At 44.2% G+C, this 23859-nt stretch overlaps 2 protein-coding genes across 4 annotated transcripts in view; one reads left to right on the forward strand and one right to left on the reverse strand.

The window, feature by feature from the left end:
- The window catches only part of PLK4 (polo like kinase 4), a 28533-nt gene extending 25373 nt beyond the window's left edge, over positions 1–3160 (reverse strand). The window contains exons 1-2 of one of the 2 annotated variants that reach the window (XM_006131789.5): positions 2958–3160; positions 744–839 (exon numbers count right to left, since the gene is read on the reverse strand). In XM_006131789.5, the coding sequence (XP_006131851.3) occupies positions 744–839; positions 2958–2987 (126 nt within the window). In that variant the 5' untranslated portion in view covers positions 2988–3160. Of the gene's footprint in view, positions 1–743; positions 840–1063; positions 1214–2957 lie in introns of those variants that run through there. The other variant, XM_075929878.2, reaches the window with a different exon arrangement.
- A 192-nt stretch (positions 3161–3352) lies between these two features.
- Positions 3353–23859, forward strand: part of LOC102462772 (cilia- and flagella-associated protein 337-like) — a 69530-nt gene continuing 49023 nt past the window's right edge. Inside the window, exons 1-11 of one of the 2 annotated variants that reach the window (XM_075929869.2) lie at positions 3353–3467; positions 3754–4009; positions 6828–6948; positions 9086–9201; positions 10589–10635; positions 15595–15783; positions 17752–17840; positions 19717–19809; positions 20912–20957; positions 21356–21402; positions 23014–23131. In XM_075929869.2, the coding sequence (XP_075785984.2) occupies positions 10624–10635; positions 15595–15783; positions 17752–17840; positions 19717–19809; positions 20912–20957; positions 21356–21402; positions 23014–23131 (594 nt within the window). In that variant the 5' untranslated portion in view covers positions 3353–3467; positions 3754–4009; positions 6828–6948; positions 9086–9201; positions 10589–10623. Of the gene's footprint in view, positions 3468–3753; positions 4010–6757; positions 6949–9085; positions 9202–10588; positions 10636–15594; positions 15784–17751; positions 17841–19716; positions 19810–20911; positions 20958–21355; positions 21403–23013; positions 23132–23859 lie in introns of those variants that run through there. The other variant, XM_089778003.1, reaches the window with a different exon arrangement.

Below are 23859 nucleotides of genomic sequence, written 5' to 3' on the forward strand. Positions count from 1 at the left end.
GGAATATTTATATGCAATATATAGTCATTTCCAATGCAACCTGAAAAGAAGCTTAAGACAAACCTACACATTCTGTATTAACTCTAGCAGAAGTCTCTCCAAATTGTTAATATGAATAAGTAAAAAAAAAAAATCCCACCCACACACAAGATTAGCCAACCCAAGCACAAAATCTGTTATCCATGATTACCACAAAAATACCACAAAAAGGATAATTATATATATTAGCAGATGAGTAAAATACATTTATTGTCTGTAGTTCTGCAAGCCTACTGTAAACTCAAGTCCTCATCCTGCAGACTGCTCTGTGGGAATTGAGCCACTGGCATTCATTTGAAACCAGAGTAGTCAGGATCAGGCTCTTAGAATATACACTCAGAAGCAGGAACTCTGGGCCAGATCTTCAGCTGATGTAAATTGTCATAGCTCTAATTAAATGCTAATTTACACAGGCTGATGATCGACATAATCTTTCATGTGTTTCTACTTATACTTAGCATGAAGGTCCCAATCAGACATATCACCTCAATAAGATATTTATGAACTTTAAATCTAATCCAAAGAATTAGAGATGCAACCACAAGCAAAAGTTGGGCAAGAGAGAAGACACTCTCAAGAGTATGCATAGATAAAGTAGGGCAGGAATGAGCTCAGGTGACATGTCTGCCTACAGTTACATCTGCGCAAGTCACTTTGGCAGATGCACATTCTACTCTCTACACCTTAGAAGCAGTGATACTTACCATTTTGATGGCTACTTCCAGGCCGTTTTTTAGGGATATCGCCCTGTAGACACCGGCAAAGGAGCCCTTCCCCAGAAGGTTCCCCACCTTGAAATCCTGTGAGAGAGCACACAGCTCAGTTAGTCTTCCCTCACTGTGCAGGGTGCCCCTCTTCCAGGGGGGCTGTTAGAGTGGTGAGAGCCTTGGGATCAAACTGTAAACCTTGTGTATATGTTGGAAACTATTTCAAACCAATGGGTACGGCAGCACCCCACTCGCTCCCTCCCCCTTCCTAGATCCAGCACCTGTGCTCTGGGGGCCGGGGGGAGTGGAGAGCCTACCTGGATGGAGCTCTCCCCGGCCCAGCCCTGATGCATGCCGATAGAGACAACACGGCTGGGCGTGGGGACAAGGAAACTAGTTAGCAGCCACTTCGGCATCTTCCCCGGAACTTGCAGTCACACAACTGCCAGAGCAGAGCAGCAACTGCGGCGCTGAAGCGGGTCAGCTTTCCCGCTGGCCCTCCCGCGCCTGGGGCAGAAGGGGGGGGGGGGACAACGGCCGCGAGCTGCCATAGCAGCGGCGGCAGAGTCACCACCTCCCATCGTCCCGCCGGACAGCCCTTAGCGACCGCAAAGGGATGCTCCCCGCCGTGACCCGTCCCGGCCTCCGCGCGGGCAGCTCGCTTCCCGTTGGGGGTGCTCCGCCCTACAAACCGGCACTATAGACGCCCTGAGCACCTGTGACTACGGGGCTCCTGTGGGAAAACTGAAGCGAGATGGCAACAGATGTGCGCGGCAGAGAGAAGGGGAAAGAAGCCCCCCCCCCCCACACACACACTCGAGTGCCCTGGCCAAGGTTTACAAAGAAACAGATGATCAAACAGTTGGCCTCCCCTGTCCCTAGAGCACCAGGGAGACCAACCTCAAATTTTGCAACCACCCTCTACCGAAAACAACCCCTTGTCAGCTACAGACACTCAGCCATAGCATACCGCAAAACCCTGTACCCTAAAGGGCTGAGTCCAATGTAACGTAAGTGTAGTGAAGGCGGATCCCAACCACGTTTTCACTTCCTAGGGTTCTAACCCAGGCCTTAATGATATCCCTTCACTACCGTCGATCTGGCTACAACATAGTTAAAGGGACAACTTTGCTAACTAGCACCTGGCTGCCTTACTCTCAAGGCAGAAGGCCCCAATATAAAATATTTTTATATGAACAGTGAAGTAGTATTAGTGCTGACTGGGATGTATGGTATTATGGCACACCCATAGCTAGCAAGAGAAGACTGTCATCAAACAGTGACTCACCCGTTAAGGGTGAGAATTTCCATGGGAAAGTGTGTTACAGTCTTTGGCCCTCATCTGCAAAATACATGGACCTCCAGCTTCCAACACCTCGATTTTCTAATTCGCACAAAACTTCCAATGCTCACAGCCAGAATCATGACTCAGCAAAGAGTACATGTAGAAGACAGCGTCCATCCAGTAGACTGGTAACAGAATAACTTCTAAATACCCTTGTCTGAATCTATCTAATGCAATAGCATCTTGAGCTTTGCCTTCTCTTTGCTGTATGAAATAACTGATTTATATACCGCCCAATTGCCAGAGACCGCAGCCGTCAGGGTTTCTGAAACGCATGCAATTAAGAATAGTGATAGAAATATAGCCGTGTTAGTCTGGGGTAGTTAGTCTTTAAAGTGCTACATTGTCCTGCATTTTGCATGCAATGAACAGTGGAGTAAGAAACGTCTGGTGCACTGCAGCAGGGCTTGCGGTCACTGAGCGACAGAAGCTGCCCGAGTCAAGCGGTGTCTGGACAGCAGAGCAATCAGGTGAGCATCCCCAGGGGCAGCAGAAACCATCTGGGTGGTAGTTTGGTCTCAGAGCAGGCGGCACCAGAAATACTAGGCTAGGGGAGAGAGCAGGCGTTGCTACTGAACTGGCACGTGCCACCTGCCAGTGTTCATGCTGCCAGGAGGTGTGGGTGTGGGTGTGGGGGGGGCAATGACCCTATCTGCGTCCTCTGCGCCAGGGCGCTTCCGTGGGAAGAGGCCACAGGCCCTGAGCCCTCATAGCACTGCCAGGGCACCAGTCCCCTAGCGTGGGGCGGGGGGAGGGGCACCACCCCAGCAGGTAGCAGAGTGGGCGGGGCTGCTGCTCGGAGCTTCCCATCCCGGAGGAATCGGTCTCGGCCCCTCCCCCCACGCCGGGGATGGTCGGGTCCGCACCTCTATCTTCTCGCCGATGCAGGTCGCCATCGTGCAGGCCGCTCCCCCCGCGTCCTCGCTATGATTTCCCCTCCGAAGCGCGGCCGCGGCGCCCCATTATGGCCGCGCCCTCTGCCCGCCGCGCCCCAGGCCGCTCCTTCCCCGCGCCAGGGCCCGGCGGGGACCGCCTTCCCCCCACACCACCATTTTGAAAAATCGCGCCGTTAACATTCCTAGAGCGAGACTGCGGCTGACGTAATCACGCTCGCGCGGAAGTGCCAGGAGCTCTACGTCGGGCCGAAAAGAGAGGGCGCGTGCGCAGTGGCCTGGTTACTCATGCCTCGAAAAAAATAAATGGGGGATTGTTGCGCATGTGCAGCATGCCATGCAGCCCCCCCCCCCCCCATACCGGGGCGGTCTGGCCCCCTCTGCAGGCTGCTGCTGGAAATGCAGCGAAGAACGTTTAATAGGATACAGCCACTCCGCCTTGCCCTTCAGTATTTATTAGAGGGGCTTGGTGAACTTGACCTGGTAAGTTTAGATCTTAATTCATTCAGATCCGAATCTGAACTCCCCCAGAGATAGGGAGTAAAAGAGGAGATCATATCCTTGATTCTAATGTGGACCTTTTCCCCTAGCTCAGAGGCTAAATTACTGTAATTACTATTGCAGAGCTGGTCCCTGGCTGTGCAATGAACTTCTCAAAGAAACTAAGAACTATCCTGAACTCAGTATTGCCCCTCAACAATTAATTGTAAGCCATGGGCCTTTGGAGCCTACAAGGAGCAGATCTCCCAGCTAATGTGTATTCCTACAGTTTTCAGGGCTGCTCAGTGTGTAGCAACAGGAGCATCATATGATGGAGAAGTAAAAGGAGCTGAAGCTTATGTGTTAAAATGTATATGTGTACCTTGTCAGACCCTACTGTCGCCACTCATGGAAAAGTGGCTGCCAAGTCCTGACTCTTGTTCACATATTGAGAAATACAGACCCCAGACTGAGGGCTACCAACCCTGAAGCAAGTGGAGTCTGGGGAAGTGCTCCTAGTCCCAGGACGCTGTGGGAAGAGTCAAGTAAGTTTTGCTTCTTGCAAAGGCTAAACTAATCCTATACTATTTTCACTGTGATATTATCACTTATACGAGTGGTGTAACAATAGAACATATTGTTCTGCTTCTGCATACTAAGGATGTTAAGGAACAGGTATTTAGCTAATCGTGTAGTCGATACAATTTGTATTGACTACACAATTAGTTGACAAGTGGAGGCGTTCTACAGAGCCACAGTGGGAGTAGCTCTGGGCTTCCTCTGGCTCTGGGACCATTGTTGCTCTGCATTTTAAGTGTAGTAAAAGCAGCCAGGCCAGATCTAGTGGCTTGGCGGGCTAGATACATCCTGCAGGCCATATTTTGCAAACATACCTAATTCAATGTTAATGAAGGGATTTGTGTGCTGTAAGCAGTGCTTAAAGTAGATTAAAGCAGAAGAGAGTGCTCTCATCACATCTGTGAAGCAGGAGAGGGGAGCTATGTGAGAGCTGATTACCCAGCCAGGGACAAGAGGAGATTGGAAATTCCCATCTGTTCTTCATTTAGCAGAAGAGAAGAGATGAGCTGCACTTCCTTCCACTCCCATTACTTCACACACCCCGAGGAAAAATTATGTTGCTACTATAATATTATTGTATGGCCAAACCAGTAGCAACTTTCTGGCTAGGAATCACCCCAGCCTTCTCACAATTGTATTACAGTTCTATATTATTATTAAGATATCATTTCACTTAAAGCAGTAGATTTTTGATAGTCTCTTGAATGGTTCTTTAAGATAGGCCTTACTATATTCACATTTCTGTAACTCCTTCCCTCAAAGATATCAACATTGCACACACACTATTTAATCACAATTCTCCTGAGAAACAATATATAATCTCATTCCTATTTTACATGTGGAAATACTGAGACACAGAAAAGTTAAGTTACTCTGTCTAGGTCTCATAAGATGTCTTTATTGCTTTCAGCATAAAAGGAAATTCTTGAACAATCAAACTGACCAATGGTTCTTAAGATAATTTTTGTTTATAATCTGGCTGTAAAGCTAATTTAGTTTTATATTTCTTTGCTTAAAGCTCAAGGTCGCTTCTTAGATCATAGCGTAACTTAACATAACATGTATTTTAGAGGTGTCTATCTCTGTGTCTGATTGCGAGTTTGTTCAAGAACTTCTAAACTGTAAGTGTTAGGGACACCAAATTTGGTATACAGCTTCCTCTTCTCCTAACTTAAAGCAAGGTTAGGGTTTGGTGTGCTAGAGATCCAGAAGCCTGGGGAAAAGGACAGTTTTCCATAAAACGCAAAGGGAGGAGCTGCTGTTCTGAGGGACACAGAATGAGAGCGGCCACTGCGGGCAACGAGCTCAGAGGGGAGAGCTATCCCATGAGTGTCCATGGCAGCAGCCATACCACCAAGGACAGGGGTGGGCAATAATTTTTTCAGGGGGACCACATCACAAATTTTGATAGGCAGTTGTGGGCTGGCTCTGCCCCTGAATGGGCAGGGCCTTACGCAGAAGAGGTGGGCCTCAGGTGGAAAGCGACAGTTTCCTGAAGGCCCCACGCACCCCTGGTGGGGGAGGAGACGTTGTGTGCTCCCTTGCTCCCAGGCCAATTAGGATCTGAGGGTGAGGAAGAGTATGAAGTCATTGTGGTGGCTCCCCCTAGATGCCATGCGCCCCTAGTAGGGGAGGAAGTCACAAGCCACTTTGAATAGTGAATGACTTCACGCGCTCACCTGTCCTCGGGTATGGATTGGTCTGGGGGCGGGGGAGTGCCAGGGTGGGCTGTGGACCAGATCAAATGGCTTGGCAGGCTGGATCTGGCCCACAGGCTGTATCTTGCCCACCCCTGACCAAGAGAGTGGCCAGCAGGACTGGAGCTCTATCATTTTGCCTGCCACCAGAAAAGATAAGTGGGGCCCTCCCTGGGAGTCAGCCCCTGTCAGCCATCCCTACCTGGGAGAGAGACCCCCAACCCAGGAGGGGCTGAGCAGAAGGAGAGAGTCTGCCACAGGAAGGACCAGAGGGAGAGAGAGAGCACTTTCTGCCCCGGGCCAGGGGGGAAGGAGAGAGCCCCCTCTTGGGCCAGGCCAGGAGGGAGAGAAAGAGCTTCCCGTCTTCTGGGAGTGGCCAGAGGGCATGGAGAGAACCCCTCCTGCCCCGGGGTGGCCTAAGGGGAATGAAGGGAGCTCCCCTGTCCCGGGAGTGGCCAGGGGGAGAGAGATACCCCCACTGGCTCCAGGGGAACAAGCCAGCTGGCAAGGTGCACTACCCCATGCTGAAGTCAGGGTGAAGTCAGCAGCCACTGCTACCTCTTGCCCTGAACCCCTCCTCACACCCTTCCCTCACTCTCATACCCTCCTACATCCCCAGCCTCCTGCCCTGAGGTCCCCACATCCCCAAGGCCCTGCCCTGCCCTGACTCCTGTACTGCCCACACCGCCAGCCCCCTTCTCTGAAGGACACTGGCAATGCCAGTTAAGTCATATAATAGTACATGATTATAATATATAAGAAAATAGGAAGGTGAGTGGAAAGCTAGGGGAAATATAGCATAGACCTTTGGATACGATATGCTTCGTGTAATAATTTTATTTAAAAAATAGCTGACTCATAACTAATACTATCATGGCAGGCTACATGTGACTGTTATAGGCCATTTACATAGATTAAAACAAAGGATTTGTGAATGGCGCTTTTCTGATGAATGGGTGGGGTATTACCCTTTTCTGGATATCCCAGCCATACAATTAATTGAATTGCCTGCAGGGAAGCAGGAAGTGTTGGCAGGAAGCCAGAAGAGCCAATAAAAACTGAAGGTGTGATTTTTAATTGGAAGCAGGACCTTTCATTGTGTCAGCCGAGGAGAGCTGGACAGATATGAATTAAGTCCGGAAGCAAAGCTTGGAGAATCCAGTGACATCCATGCTTAGGGAAGGACTAAACCTTGGAACAACTGATATGTGAGTAAATCAGTGAATGTAAAACACGATCAAGTTATTTTTTTTATTTTTGGGTTTATTGGACTTCTTTGTGCTGAACCCATGTATTATGCCTTACTTCCCCCCCACCCCTCCATACACTGTAACTTTTAAATTGAATCCCAGGGAAGCAATTTGCTGTTCTTTTAATCTTTTTTCAGTTGCTCTGTAACATCTAGCAACCAAGTAATGTTTTACCAAGCATGTTTGCTTTGTTTTATTAATAGAACTCACCTGTTTAAGTCCTGGATGTGATTCCTGTATCCTAGAAGACAGGAGGCTCCGTGTGCATGTTCCTAAGACTGCAAGGTCAGTTATTATGGGATTTACATTTTTTTTCTAAGCTGCCTCCAGAGGGAGGGTTAAAGAGCTTGAGAGTACCCCACGGGTAGAAATTCCCAAATGTGTCTTCCTTGTTTTTTTGCATTTGGATGGTGGCAGCAATGCAGCTTACCGTCCAAGTTGGGGGAATCTGTGATTTTGGGGAGATTTTAAACAGACAAGTCTTTAGTGACAGGGTATTTCAAAGACTCTTTTGAGCTCCCACCTTCTGCGCGCAAAGTGCCATAGTGTGGAACAGTTTTGACAGCCTTAATATCAGTACGTTCTCAAGCAGGCTTCAAATATGCAGTTTCTAAGTGGACTCTTTTGTTCCATCTTCTCATTAACCTGAAAAGACAAGAAACAGGTCAGCCATTGATCAGTTTGGGGAAAAGAGCCATGTTATTTTGCATTGGTGCATAATCTGAAAAAAGGCAGTGGCATCTCATCTGATCTTATATGGGAGATATGATTAAAAATGCTCTGATCTGAGTTATGTTGCTCTGTCCGCTGGCTTCTATATTCATTCATAGATAATTTCATATTATCCTTCTGTATTGTTGGGTACATCTACACAGCCTATAACAGCGAATCTCAGAAGCTCAACCCATCCCTCAGCTTTGGATCCTGAGCCTCAGTGTCAGTATAGCTATTTAGCATTGTAATGCAAGCCCCAGTCTGTTACCTCATCTCTGTGACTTGCTGCTGCTGCTTACTGTATAGATGTATCTGTTGCATGTATTTTAGTGTTTTAGGCTGAAAGCAACTTGAGGCTGTTTGACCAGGGCTAGAGCTCTGAATCCAGAGTTGGAGCTTCCTGACTGCTGCCAGGGCTGGAGCTGCACAGCTGGGGCTGGAGCTGCGTGGCAGCTGCCAGCCCCCTTCTACCACCCAGCTGCTGAGGCCTGATCTCCCTGCTGTGCTGCTCTCTCTCCCTCCTCCCCCACACGAGGCTCCCGTCTGAGTTGCCTCCCCCACCCTCACCCCACTCCCACCGCACTCCTACCCCACGGATAGTCCTTCCTATTCCTTGGCTGTGTGGTCCAGGAACATCTGTGGTCCTGCTGAATGACAGATGTTGCCAGTCCTGATTAAGGGAGGTACAAAACGTCAGATACTACACATGTGTCTTAGCACACAGAACACCTTGTTATATTGATGGATTTTACATAGGAAACAACATTTACACAACACTACACAATGGCACTAGTGAAGTGGTTGGCCATCAGCCACTGAATTCAAGTTTACAAATGTTATCTGGTGGCATTCGTTATTATATAACTTTCCATGTGTCCTGGCAAGAAGGCTGGTGGTATTGTGCAGTTTCTCACTTTTTTTATGTAAGTGTGTTTTATTTCTAGTTCATTATTTCTCACAGTTTTGCCTGACACAGACAAGATTTTTCAGCATTTTTAACTTTTACAGAACCTAACAATGTGCATAATGAAAATATTCTCCGCAGTTACACTGCCCAGTGAGGGGCATGGTAGCATTGAATATTCCTTACATGGAAGAGAATTTATCAAACATTTTAATGGAAAAATGGCAAGTCAAAAACTAGTGTAACTCAAGGGTTGAATGTGGCCCATTGCCTCTGTAGAGCAAATTATTTAAATAATACAGGTCTTGCTAAAAATTAACCATAACATGTGTATTGTCAAGGACACCTGAAGCCAGAAGCCAGATTCTCATTTGTTGTAAAATGTCATAGCTTCACTGATTTCACTTTGCTTGGGTTGAAGATCTGGCCCACTGAGTAAACTAAACAGGGTTCTTGTTTGGCTTATTGTCTCCATAGCAACTTCAACTCTACTAAAGTCTTTTGAATGGAGTCATTCTGCTGAGTGAACATATTGTAGAATCTTTACAAAGGGGAATGGTCGATGCTAATGCAACGGGCACAGTAGTCATACAGTAAGTACTTTAGACTTTACAAAAACATTTATATTTTAAGATTTCATTCCTGATTTTTGGAACAGGAGTTTAAAAAAATGCTTCCTAGAAAAAAAACTAAGACTAGTTAGTGGCATGCCAAAGTATGTCTGAGAGCGAACTGTTACAGTCAATTTGCTACAGTATATGAAAAATGAGCTACTTAGGAACTGATATTTAAACTCAAGTAAAATTTATTTTCAATTTAGGTTTTATTTGATTACTGTACATTGACAGTGAGTCTTTTACAAAAGTTAACAATGTCAAAAGGTTTGGGTTAGCATGGTATTTCATAAATTTTACAAGAAAGACTTAAATGGAGAATCAGGAAATCTAATCTGTCAGTTACTGGATTTCTTAATAGTTTTTTTTTAATTATGGGAAACCCCCGAGATGCGACTGCCCGAGCTGCGACCCCCTGCACTTACAACCATTTTTGTAAGTGCAGGAGGGGCCAAAAAACCCTGACTTATGTCCTTGGCCCACATTTACAACAGCGCACGATGCCTATTGTAAATGAGGGTTTGAGTTATGATGCCCCCGACTTGCAACGTGTCCCCAGATACCGATCGCGTCACAAGTCGGGGACCACCTGCATATGGTTGCTTATAATTTTCAACAATATTCAATATACTGCAGTATTCTTGCTCACATTTTTTAATGAAGAAATAGAATTTTAAATTATTTGAAACAGTAAAGCTTTATAAAAAATAGAGTACTTTTAGGCAATAGTTGATTGGTGGTGTTAAATTATACAACATTTTAACGATGTATTTCAGGCTCCTGAATAAATATTTTATAAGTTTGCATTACTATGTTAGGCTGTCAAGTTTCAGAAGGGTAGACGTGTTAGTCTGGATCTGTAAAAGTGACAAGGAGTCCTGTGGCACCTTATAGACTAACAGATGTATTGGAGCATAAGCTTTCGTGGGGAAAGACCCACTTTGTCAAATGCATGTGAGGCTGGTGAGAGTTGCTGCTATCAAGGGCCTGTCAGAAGGGAATTCTGAACATTGACTCGATATGCGGACTTGCGTTAGGCCAGCATTTTCAAATGAGGCTGTTGAGTTGGTGTGTAAACCATGATTTTCAAAGGTGCTGAGCATCACGCATTCCACTTGAAATTGGTGAGAAATAGGTGCTTAGTACATCTGAAAACCATGCCCAAGCTTTGTAAAATTGGACACCCAAAAAATTAAGGGCCCCAAAACTAGTGGCCACTTTTTGAAAATGTCGCCAGTAATCTGTTTGTTTCCTCGTCCGTGAAAAGAGGATAATACCTACCACTTCCTTGGGGAATTGGGAAGATGTGTGAATTGTTTTATTACATTATGTAGCATTATTATAAGTATGTCTTTATTGCTTTCAGAGTAAAAGGAAATTCTTGAACAATCAAACTGGTCAATGGCTCTTAAGGTAATTTTTGTTTATAATCTGGATGTAATGCTAATTTAGTTTTATATTTCTTTGCTTAAAGCTCAGGCTCACTTCTTGGATGTTTTCATAACATGAACTCCATGGGTGCTAGTGCTACTAGACAACTGTTAGGACTTAAGAGAAAAGTAAATATTAAACTATCAGGATTCCTCCTGGAAAAATTGTACTTCCTTCTCTGAAATCCATAATCTGGGCTCTTTGCCAACATGGTACGATTGCTAAAAATGCCCTTGGGATCTGCATATAGGACAGAGTGAGCCTCTTTCCACGTCATCCAATTGCAGCTATAGTTAGCTGAGAAGCTTAAACTAGAACCCCCTCTATACACTGGAGGCTTTTGACAGAGAGTTTATCCTGAAGGGCCCAGGCCACAACTCTTTCCTCTCCCATTGGTTTGAAATAGTCAGATCAGTGGAATTTCCAGGCACACTGCAAGGTTTATGTTTTTACCCAGGATTTTGGGGCATTAAGAGCTATTATAGACTTAACAAAATTAATGTTAGAAAGGACCGTTATGATCTAGACTGGTCTCTGACCTAACATGGGTCATAGAATTTCACTCTCTGATTCCTGCATCAAGACAATGTCTGGTTAAGTTAGAGCAGTGATGGGGAACCTTTTTGGGTCATGGGCTGCTTACTCACAGAAAACTCAGTCAAGGACTGCACACCAGAGAGAAGCAACCTCCCCTTCCCCCCAATCAACCCTCACTGTCGTGGCCCCCAATTGAGAAGAAGGCACTCCCCACATTCCTCTTGCACACCAGAGTCTAGGGAGGCCCAGGCGGATCCGCTCAAGTCAGCCCCCAGGCCTGAGGTTCCCCACCCCTGAGTTAGAGCATATAATTCAGCAGATATCCCAGCCTGATTTAAACACTTGAAGAGAATCTATCATGTTCTTCGATGTTCCAAAGGTTACATTACCCTCACCATTAAAAGTTACAGCTTAATTCTTGCCTGAATTTATCTAGCTTCAGCTACTAACCATTGGGTCAGATTAAACCTTTTTCTGTGAATTTAAATAGCCTTCCACTGTCAGTTTTTCTCCCTATGTAAGTACTTAGATTGTGATCAAGTTATCTCTTAATCTTCTCTTTTGTATCTCTTTGCAAGGCAGGTTATCCAGACTTCAGATTGTTCTTATAGCTCTGAACTTTTCCATACTTGTCAACATCATTTTTATAGTATAGAATTCCAGTTATGATCTCACTAATGCTGGTATACAGAGGTAAAAACAAGTATTCGATATTCTTTGGGGTGTATGTCTATAGACTAGGGATGTTATAGTGAAGTCAATTAACTGATTAACCAATAAGCAAAAGCTTATAAATTAATGCTATAGACTACATGCATTTCCCTCCACCCTCCTTTGCCAGTAAATATTTTAGCAAGTTGGCCAGCAGCCCAGCTCAGTCCCAGATTGTGCCAAGTCCAGCTTGTGCTACTGCTCCTGCAGCTCTGCATTTCAAGTGTATTAGGAGCCGGGCAGGCAGGCAGCCTGGTTCAGTCCTGGCTTGCGCCGGATCTGGGACCTACCCCTGCTGCAGTTCTGCATTTAAAGTGTATTCGTAGCCAGGCGGGCAGGAAGCCCGGTTCCGTTCCAACTTGCACTAGTTCTGGGAGCTCTGAGCGCCCCTGTACAGGGGCTGCTGCCACCCCACGCTGCTGCCTCTGATACAGAGGCAGCAGCGTGGAGAGGCAGGGGGCTCCTCGGAAGTGGGGCCGGAGCTCACTGTCTGCCAGCCTCACCCACAGGGACTATAGAATAGTCTAGTAACCGATAAGAATTCATGAGGTTAATCTACTATTCAATTAACTGATATTTAACATCCCTACTATAGACACATTTGGTGTCTAAGACATACCATTGCCCTGAAAACACATTATCCTTGCTGATCCAAAGTCCTTTTCTGAGTCACGGATTTTCAAAATACAGTCCTTTATCTTATAGCCATGATTTACACTCCTGGTTTCTAGTTGTATAATCCTGCATTTGGCTCTGTTAAAATGCATATTCATCAAATGAATCCAGTCTATCTCTAGAGCTGACCTGTCCTGATTATGACTTACACCTCTTCCAGTTTGTGTCATTTGCAGGTTTTTACTAGTAAAGCTTTTGTATTTTCATCCAGATAATTAATAAAGATATTGAACAACATTGGTCCAGGAGCAGATCCATAGGGAGAGCCTCACAAGAAATGGTTCCCCGTTAAAAGTTATTTTGAGATTATCTGTTAGATAGTTTTAAAACAATTTGATAAGTGCTACATTTATGTTTTGTAGTCTGTATTTTGTAATGTTTTATTCAGAATATCATGTGGTACTGTGCCCAAGGCTTTACAGACATCTAAGATTACATCAACGTGGTTAAACCATAAAAAAATCAGGTTTGTGTGACACAAACTATTTTCTATAAAACCATGTTTACTGGTATTAATTATGCTGCCATTCTTTAATTATTCTATCACCCTTGCAACTTTTACCTTGATTTTTGCCTTGGATCAGTGTCAGCCTATAGTTATCCAGGTCATCCATTTGACTTTAAAAAATATTGGTTCAACATTATTTTTTTCCAGTTCTCTGGAATGTCTCTGGTTTGCCTAGTTTATTAAATACCAGCATGAATGGCTAAATATGTAATGTGGTAGCATCACCTCTATAGCACACCCTTGCATCAGAGTGTGGCTGTGCTGTGGCCTGCCTCAGTGAGCTCACTGTAACAGCCTGATCAAGAAGAAAACAAACAAGTTACAGTACTAGCTCTATCTTTAATAATGCCTTCTGAAAGGGGCACTTGTACAGTAGTTTAAAGGTACTTGCCACAAAGCTCAGATAAAAGTTTAAAAGTCCCAAAACAAAAGTCTCTGGGTTGCAGCTGCAGCTTATCTGAAGTCTCAGATTTCTCCACTGCAAGAAGTGCTTTGAAAGTCTTTCCTCTGTTTGGTCAGGATCTTTCCCAGGCCTGCCTGACTGGAGAGTAGCAATAATCCTTTCTCTCTTTGGCTTTTGAAGAGCCATTTCTGGCTCCTATAAGCTCTCTGGGAAATCCCCTCACTTCTGCCTCATGAGCCTCTCCCACTGAGCTCTCTTAAGCCTTTCAGTGGGCCCAGCTATTATTTAATTGCTTTAGGCAGTTAGCTGTGCAGAGATGGAGCTGGGTTGGCTCATTTCCTTCAGCAGAGCCTGTCACAGTTAGTCTGGGTATCTGATTCCTTTAGGGTCAGCCTCATGACACTCACCTAGATAGCTTCTCTACTAATCTATGTGGGCCTGACATGGGAGTGTTGGGGAATAGATCTGATTGTTATCGCTAGTTGGGTACTTATTTTCTGTTTCATGTGAACAGTGGGTTATTTTGTTACTGTACTCGTGCCCTCTATCGGTGCTTTCTTTTCCTTTTTAGTTATAAATCTTAAATCTATGTTCTTAGCACAAACACAGTGTTTTCCCTGGGAAACAAGCACATGTCTTACAAAGTTGGAGTAAGTGCAACTCCTTGCTCTGGAACTTGAGTAAGGTTATCTAAAGACTGACTGCTTATTTCCTCTAAATCATCCTTAAATTTGGGCAAATACCAAGATATGTGTTCCATGTTGTCTTATTTACCAGGCAGAGGTTAAATATATTTTAGGTTGGTAAGAGGATTTGGAGTGGTGAAATCCTGGACTCTTTCTTATGGTAATGACAGTTTTTCCAGAAACTGTTCCTATTCTATAAAAACCGCCCCTGTGACATAACCTGGATTTCTGATTCCTACAATGCATTGTGGGAACAAGTGACATAAAAGATCAAAGAAGGCTAGGGGTTTTGTTTTTTTTTGGCCCATTTAGTAAAATATTAAAGGGATAGCAGGTGTGATACCCTATGTTTAGATTGGGGTACATTAATCCACACTAGCTGCCCTTCACTTCCCCACACAAGACCCGAACAAATTGAAGGGTGAGAGATGAAATCATCAGGTCACCCACAGAAAAACTAAAAAGGTGTGTTTGCCTGTCTGCTGTCCCTTGAAGTGGACTCACATAGAAGATTCACTGACACTGGGCAAATTTCTCATATAGTCAATGTTTATTGTGCATTTTTAAAAAAATCTTCAGGACTTAACTTTATGTCAGTTTCAAAGACACTGGCAGTAACATGCTCAATTCCAGGGAGTTTAGGAAGTAGAATCACACAACATTCACCTCTTGCAGCTGAATGAAGTGCTGTATATGAGAGCACTGAAGGGCTCTTATCTGGTCCTTTTTGGCACTGTAACTTGCTATTTCAAATCTGAAAATTAGTTCTCAATAGAATTGCATTCATATCTGCATGAGACTGTTTTGACAACACAAATGAGTGAGCTAACTAGCTTTATGCTTATGCCGTGAGCAGATTTTATGAATGTTAGGATATGTCTACACTTGCAGCCTAATTCAAACTAAGGCTGCAAATGTAGGCATTCGGAATTGCAAATCAAGCCTGGGATTTAAATATCCCGTGCTTGATTTGTATGTTCCCGGCTGGTTGCCATTTTTTTGAAACTTACAAGCCCGAACTAACTGCCCACGCGGCAGGGAAACGGGCATTCGAAATAAAGCCTTATTACGAACTACCTGTTAAACCTCATTGCAGGAGGAATAACAGGTAGTTCGGCTTGATTTGCAATTCCGAATGCCTACATTTGCAACCTTAGTTTGAATTAGGCTGCAAGTGTAGACATACCCTTATGAATTACCTTATGTGTTAGGAAAAAAACAAAGAAACTGGACCCAATTCTGAGAAATTCCCATTAACTTCAACATGAACTGGATTAAAACCTCTTTTACAAGTTTTTAGTTTTAGGTTTTTTTGTAAGTATGAAACTATATATTTAAAGAGAGTCTCAGAGAATGTGTAATCTGGTGTATCTTTATTGAATGTTATTTGTTTTCACATGTAACTTGATTGCCTTGTGAAGGAAGAGCACCAACCAAGGACCAAGCAAATATCATTTCACCTCCCACCCACAGTGTCAGAGATACCACACAGAGAATCCCTCCTTTACATCTCTCCTACACCGGATAATAACATCATAGGTGTTGGGCAGGATGGATTGGTTTCCATCTGGACCAGAAACTTAAAACTGAAGAAGAGTCGGCTTATACTTGTGAGTTTTCTTTAAATGGCTTTCCTTTTTAAATAGGATATAGCTGGTGATGCCTCAGAATCTTCACTCTCTGACCCTAGAAATGAGGCATTTCTACATGGAACATCACATTTCAATTTCAGAATTTGCATCTGGTATTGGAGGAGAAACCTCATGCTTGTTGATGAAAAGATTAGTTTCTACTGCCAGTAAAGTCCCATTAATTGGTGATTGGTACAATCTGGTAGATGAGCTGTTTTGATGGTGGTTTCATTTCAAACTCTTGAATGTACTTGGTAGATTTTTGCAATTCATGCGGTGTGTTAATACTACATCCCATATATTTTACTATATATTTGAGAGAGTTTGTGTCTCTGTCTGTTTGTGTCCATCCGCCCATCTGTAAGTCCTTTTGTTCAAGAACTCCTCCTAAATAGTAAGAGCTAGGATCATCAAATTTGGTAAGCAGCTTCCTCTTATCTTAACTTAAAGCAGGGTCAGTGTTTGGTTGTACCAAGACAATGGGATGTGCATGGAATGGGATTGTTCTCATCAAATGGAAAGGGAGGGCTGTGATAGCAGGGACAGTTGTACTCACAAATGATCATGGGGAGTGGGGGGGAGGAGCAAGCACAGGGGACAGTTATACCTTGAATGACCACAGGGGGCAGCAAGAGCTGATCAGCCAGTATAGCCCCATTGCTCTGGGCCAGCCCCAGGTAGCAGCTGCCAGCCAGCCAGTATGACCCCTGCTACCCCAGACTGGCCCCAGGAAGCAATTGCCACAGGCTGGTCTCAGGAGAAGCTGGCGGATGGCTTGCACACCTCTCTGACCAAGGTTCCCTCTAAGCTGTGGTAGCATGCCCCTGTAGCTGTTTAATGAGCCCCATCCAGCCAGGGGCTCAGGGCTCCACCATGGTGCTGCCTGGCTGAGGGAGGAGCACTTCTCCCTCAGCTACAGCAATGGTTCACTCTGGCTGGGCAAGACTCACTGCTCTGTCCCCAGCCAGGCAGCTCTGTGTGCGGAGCCCTGAGCTCCTGGATCGGCGGGATTTATTAAATAGCCGCAACCCCGCCGTAGGCTGATCCCAGGTGGGTGCCCCCATTCCCTGCCACAAGCCCCCCCATCTCCTTCCCTGAGTTTTCCCCACACCTTCCAACCCCTTGCTCTAACTCCTGCACGCCATCCCGTGCCCTGAGTCCCTCCTCACCCCAACCCTGACTCTTGCACACTCCCAGTCTCCTGCCCTGACGCCTGCATCCCATTCCAAGGGGCGGTGCTACGGGACCAACCTGGTAGCAACCCAGCTGCTCTGCCCCAAGCATCCACGAGTCAGCTGCTGCTGAAACTGACCAGCAACTGATTCCAGGAAGCCCAGGGCAGAGCAGCTCTGCCCCCAGCTTCCTGCAGTCAGCTGCTGATCAATTTCAACAGCAGCTGACTTGGGGATGCCTGGGGCAGAGCAGCTGGGTTGCTACCAGGTTGGTTCTGCAGCCCCGAGTGGCAACACTATGGGCCCAACCCGGCAGCACCCCAGCTGCTCTGCCCCCGGCTTCCCCAATTCAGCTGCTGGTCAGTTTCAGTAGCGGCTGAATCGGGGAAGCCGGGGGCAGAGCAGCTCCAATTGTCCGGCAGCGAGAGTACTTCTGGGTTCCTGATGGTGCCGGACCATCAGGAATGCCGGAGCATTGGATGCCGGACCAATGGAGTTTTACTGTATGAGCACCACCAATAGAAACACAAACCTGCCTGTGGGCGCTCCGCTAATGAGCTGGGTGGCATTTGAATCTCTCCTGAGCAGCTGCACAAGTGCTCAGCTTACAGGGAAGACTGGCTGTATCTGAATTCGTGTTCAAATTAGCATATTTTTCTGTATTTTTCAGCATTCAAATAATTGTATTTATCCATATATTGAATCTATGCACTTTGGTTTTTTAGTGTATGTTCACCTTACGGTAAGTTCTGGGCAATTTCCTTTTGTCCTGCAGGATGAAAACAAAGTATTAAACAGAAAACTGAAATGGATTTTAGATTCAACTTTAATGCCTCAGTACAATAAGTTGATTATAGGAACCTGGTGAGTAGCCCTTTGCTGGACTTCTGAATATTAATGAAACGCTCCCATTTGAACAGTGCTTTGGATTTCAAAAAATACAGTTTCTTAAATATGGATGAGTGTTTTCTTTTAAAAGATGCATGGGTCAGAAAAACTGAATATGCCTTTGTGGGAAATGTGTACCTTGTATTCTCATTTTTTCTCTCAAGTCCAACGAGTGGCCTCAGCCCAGTCCCTGGCCATTGATAAAGATCTAGAATATGTGCATTCCCAATGGGTACATAGTAGAATTCAAAATTAATATTTCCCCTCCCTGCCCCCATACACAGCGTAGCTCTACAAGATACATTTGTTGTCACTATAAAGGTTTAATGCCTTCCTCCGAAGCATAAAGTCTTAACCCACTGCCACGTGGAATATACAGCCTCCAAGGCTGACTATATGGCAGCTATTGAAAGGTCCTTTTTGATACTGGGCATTATATCTTGAAGATTGCCTTTTATAAGCAAGACCCAGGGAAGGGATAGTGTTACAAATCTGGAGTCCTTTAGTAAAGATGTCCCTGAGACAATCTGTGTGTGCACAGAGGTTTTATAGCACGTTGAAATATCAGTTCTTAAACAAAAAGCTATGTTTTTGTTTTTGCCTCCCTCCTAAAACACTCTTGTGCTGTGTTCTGAGATTGAACACAGTTTTTCTAGTTTGGAGTTTTCTGTAATATTTTGTCAGTCTATTTGTAACATCTCTTATTGCAGCATAGCTCTGATGTTACCAGAGCAGAATTACAGTTCTCTTTCTTTTCCTCATTATAGCTAACATTTTATTTTAAAAATAACTGTACTTAGCTGAGAAAACCGCATGGGCAATTGGAAGTAGCAGTTAATGTGCTTGCAAATCTCTCAGTATAAAAGTGAGTTATATGGGATGGGATATGAGGATGAATGAGAGATTTTTAGAGATGGATGAGTGAATTTATAGGAGACCCATATAATCTTAGACTTAGTCTACATTAGCAGTTTATGTTGGTATAACTATATCATTCAGGGATGTGAATCTTCCACACCCTTAAGTGACTTATATTGACTTAACTTCCAGTGTAATCAGTGCTGAGTCAATGGGAGGGCTTTTTATGTCAACATACCTATTGCCTCTCAGACCACATCTGTACTTATGTGCCAGATTTAGCAGGTCTAGAAAAGGTGAGAGTGGCACCAGTATTAGTAAGGGAAGCCGATGGGAGCATTTGCTCCCGTCAACCTCCCACTGTGAAGATGGCGCCAAGCTTGGCTTAAGGTATGTTGACTCGAGCTATGTTGTTTATGTAGTCGACCTTCTGAGTCTAGTATAGACCTGGCCTCAGGGTGGTGGAACACCTTCACCAATAGGAAAACCCCCTTTCCCTTTCTGCATAGGCAATATCTTCAGTGAAGCAGTGCAGCTGCATCGCTGCAGTCTTTAAGTGTACATGCCCTTGGTCTCTTTGTTATTACATGATCCTTATAGATATCACAGATGAAGGGAAACAGAGTGCATCTGTTTGTCTAATTGAGAAATCACCATGAGAGGTGACTAGAACAAGGGCACAATTAGGACTGCTTAGCACTATTCCTGGTTCTGCCTCTAACTCTCAAGCCTGATTCTCTTCTCCTGCACTAATGACAATAAACTGATTTCAATGAAGTTGCTCTAGATTTACATCTATCTGAAAAGCAACTCAGATGTAACGTCTCTGTACTTCGGTCCAGCTATAAAATTGACATAATATTTCTTCTACAGAGATAGGGTTATTCATAATATGAATGAAAGATTTTTATTGTTTATTAAAAACAATAAGTTTAAGTATTTCATGTATTCTAGTATATTAAGTACAATCTATGGTGTTTCATGAATATTTCAGTGACAGAGAGATACGCCTATATGAACTTTCCAACTTTGAACCATACTGTCAAATCATTGGCCTTGAAACAATGCCTCTACACTTAGATTACAGGTATGATCTGCTATTCATATTATTTATAATTAAAAAAACCCAGGATATTCTGTTCCCACTGAATGTTTGGGACAATATTTAGTAAGGCGATAAAATCCCATTTAATGGGTTGACCAGTTAACCTTTTAAAGGGGAGGGAGGGTAGAGGTGGGGTCACTCCATCCCTGCTGGAGTGCCTGCCCCTCCCCTGCCTGCCACTGGGCTGGAGCAGCTCCTGCTCTCTCACCTTCTCCCCCCACCACAGGCAGGGACTGCATCCACCAGTTAACCGTATCCAGCTAAACATTCACATCCCTACGGGTATGTCTACACTACCCCCCTAGTTCGAACTAGGGGGCGTAATGTAGTCATACGGAGTTGCAAATGAAGCCCGGGATTTGAATTTCCCGGCCTTCATTTGCATGAAGCCAGCCGGCGCCATTTTTAAATGCCGGCTAGTTCGGACCCCGTGCCGAGGACCGTGGAAACCTAATCCGAACTAGCTAGTCCGTGCCGCGTGTAGCCGCGCGGCACGGGGTCCGAACTAGCCGGCATTTAAAAATGGCGCCGGCCGGCTTTTAAAAATGGCGCCGGCCGGTTTCATGCAAATGAAGCCCGGGAAATTCAAATCCCGGGCTTCATTTGCAACTCCGTATGACTACATTACCCCCCCTAGTTCGAACTAGGGGGGTAGTGTAGACATACCCTACTGTTTAGTGCTAACGTTTGCCCGTGCATCTTATTTGGATGTATAGGAGTTGAACCTGCTTATGCTGTCAATTTTTTCCTGTATCATTTGTGTATTTCAACAGCACCATCAAATTTTAAGTTGTTCGTGGTCTAGAAACACACGTGAAAACCTGGCTCAGCTGAAGTCAAGGGGAGTTTAGCAACTGACTTCAATGGAGTCAGGGTTGTACCCTGTATTTGCAAGTTATAGAGAAGGGTACAGATGTTAATTGCATTGTTATCTCATTTCTTCTGCAAAAGTAGCAATAATACTTGTAATATTACTTGTAATTAATCTTCTGATTTTTTTCTTACATAAAGTAATTGTTGACCTATATAGGGAATGGCTTTTTTATTGAATGTGTTGTAAAAATCTGTTTATCGTTTTATGAAGTGTTCGAGAGGAAGATGAATGCATAATTTTGTATGGTGATGAACAGGTATGTTAATTATATCATTACAGTACCTTCAATTTAGTTGAAATATATTAGAATAAGTGTTAGTTAGCCTTTATAGCCTAAACATACTCTCTGAGAATGGGGATAAGGGCTGTTTTGTTAATTTGTCGCTGCTGGTTATGATAGTGAAGTTGACTAATATGTGAATACATTGGCTAATGGGAAGTGTAGTAGGAACAGTCCAATAAAATGTTTAAAGTAGGCAGCAATGCTTTGACTGGGTACTCAATGCTAGAAACAAACGTCTGAGTATTTGTTTTTAAACCAAGGGTTTAAAACTAAATATGTGCTTTAAATATTCATGATGTTATCGCTGAAATGTGAATTCTTGCTCACTCCCTTCATTATGGGCTCTAACTTGTTGGCCTTTTACTCCTTAGGGCTCTGTTAACATAATCTTGATCTCTTCCGTGGGAGAAACACTTAGGTATGTGATTAGTTCTTTACCTCTCTGCAGAAGATGATGTGAAGCATCATACTAAAGCCCAGGCAAATGAGCACCACGCTAGTGGCTTGGCCAAAGGGAAGCCACCTTTCAGCTCACTTGTCAGAAGTGCTGCCAAAAGCCATAAGATCCTCTTTGAGTCTCAAATATACTAATGCACAGGATGCAGCTCTAGTGAATCCAGCAGTGAGAGTATGGACATTAGATCTACTCTAGTGTCTGGCTAGCTGTCAGTACCTGAGCACCTATGAATACTTCAGTTAATGACAATGATAATAAATAGTGATCACTTTAAAACAGTGCTTTACATTCTCTAAATGTTATACAGTTAGACAAAGTTAAAACTTTGTTTATAAAAGTTTCATAGATAAGAACAGAGAGAGAAGAAAGAGCCAATGGTGGGGAAAAAGATGTCACTGAACACTGATGGCCAATTGAGAAGCATCAGTGACAGGCTGCTGTCTTGATCTTATGTTGATGGCGTAGTGTACAACCTAGTTGTCAGGAGTGAGTGGCTGAATGTCGTAGTGTAGGAAAAGAAGAAGGGATGTATATTGCTGTCTGACTCTGATGTGCTAATTGACACAATGCTGAAATGCTTAGACTGTAAACATAGCAAAGGATTCTGTCATTGAAATTTAAAAAAAAACAATTAAAATTACATTTAACATCAAATGTAATCATTTTTATATTTTTTTAACAAAAATCTACAATTTTGGCCTCAGCTACCTGGCAGTATTCATTTAACTAGGAAAAAATTGATTTATGATTCCTGTCTCATAGCGTAACTCCATTGATTTCAGTGGAAATGCCCCTTATGTGCAGCTGGCTACATGAGAGCCGAGTAATACTTTATATTATAATTTATACTCACAAATCTAGCTCTTTGGGATGGTCCCATTTTTGTTTTATGTTTATACAGTGCCCAACACAATGAGCTCCTACCCTCTTCATACTGTCTCATGAATCATAGCTCAGAGTATACAATATAAGAGTTGATTTTCAGATACCTTCATCATTCCAATCTCATGAAGAGTACGCCTAGACTACGCTAGACTTTTGAAAGAGGATATGCAAATTCCACGGGACTTTGCATATCTTCTTTCGAGCTCACTTTCGAAAGTGCAAGTAATCTAGACGCAGTTTTATTGGTGAACCACCCCCGTTTGTCAACAAGCCGCATAAACCTCATTTTTTAAGGAAAAGTGGCTTGTCGACAAACGGGAGCGTTCACTGACAAAACTACTAGATTAGTTTCACTTTCAAAAGTGCCGCTTTCGAAAGTGAGCTCGAAAGAAGATATGCAAATTCCGGTGGATATTTGCATATCCTCCTTGAAAGTCTAGCATAGTCTAGACATACCCTAACAAAAATTTGGGGCTTGATGTTTAATTGCCTTGCCTCTTGTGTTGTGATTCATCTAACACCTGTACAAAACAGACATCTGATTTAAGGGAATGGTTTACATAGTTACAAATAAATTCACAATGTCCAGTGCTCTGGGGAACCAAATACTTAAAAAAAAAATCAGTTCATAAAGCAAACAAAAAAGCCTCAATTCTCTCAGTTACTAACAGTTTTCCATGACTATAGGAATTGGACAAAGTGTCCAGCTATGGAGGAAATCCCCAGTGTTTCCTTGGAGAACATTATTGATAGTAGAAACATCACCTTCATTCGCTGGAAGGTTCATAACGATTGGGTGACCAAGGTAAGAGGATTTGACTTCCATTTGACTTCATTTTTTGAGGAGTAACATTAGTTCGGACTAAGGGCTTTAGTCCGAACTAACGCGTCCCGGCGCGCACTTCCTGGTTCGAATCAGCTGTGATTCGAACTAGCGCGCCGGCGAGATCATGTTAAGGGAGCGCGAGATATTTAAATCCCCGCTTCATTAACTACTTCGATTGTCTCCATTTGCATCCCTAGTTCGAACTAGGGATGCAGTGTAGACATACCCTCATTGGGGTAGGGAACTCTCTCATGTCAGCATAATGTGAGCTGCTTCATGTGTTTTGGGAGTGTACCTCTCATGCCAGATTTTCCATGCACTGTTTGGGAGACTAGTGCATGCCTAGTTCTCACTATTGTTGGGAACAACTGCATACCTTATTCCCTATGGCCCAGATACTTAAGTGCCTAAGTCCAGCATTTAGGCACTATACTTGAACCTCTTTAATTGGGCAACCCTGGGGAACAGGTTTTGCCGCATGAAAGATGTTGCCGGGCTGGGAAAAGAGTGAGGGGGATGAGGATAAGGTGCTTACCTGGCACTCTTGAGTTCCCCACCCTTCCAGACCCTACCTCCCCGCTGCTATGGGAGCAGTGAGGAAAAGTCTCTGGCAGAGAGCATCGTTGTGCTGCCATTCTCTCAGCTGAACCACTTCTGCCTCTGCCTGCCACGGTCCGGGAGGACACCTGGAGTATGGCGGTTATAGT

This window comes from Pelodiscus sinensis, chromosome 4 (genome assembly GCF_052426305.1).
Source record: "Pelodiscus sinensis isolate ZL-2025 chromosome 4, ASM5242630v1, whole genome shotgun sequence".
Classification (NCBI taxonomy): domain Eukaryota; kingdom Metazoa; phylum Chordata; order Testudines; family Trionychidae; genus Pelodiscus; species Pelodiscus sinensis.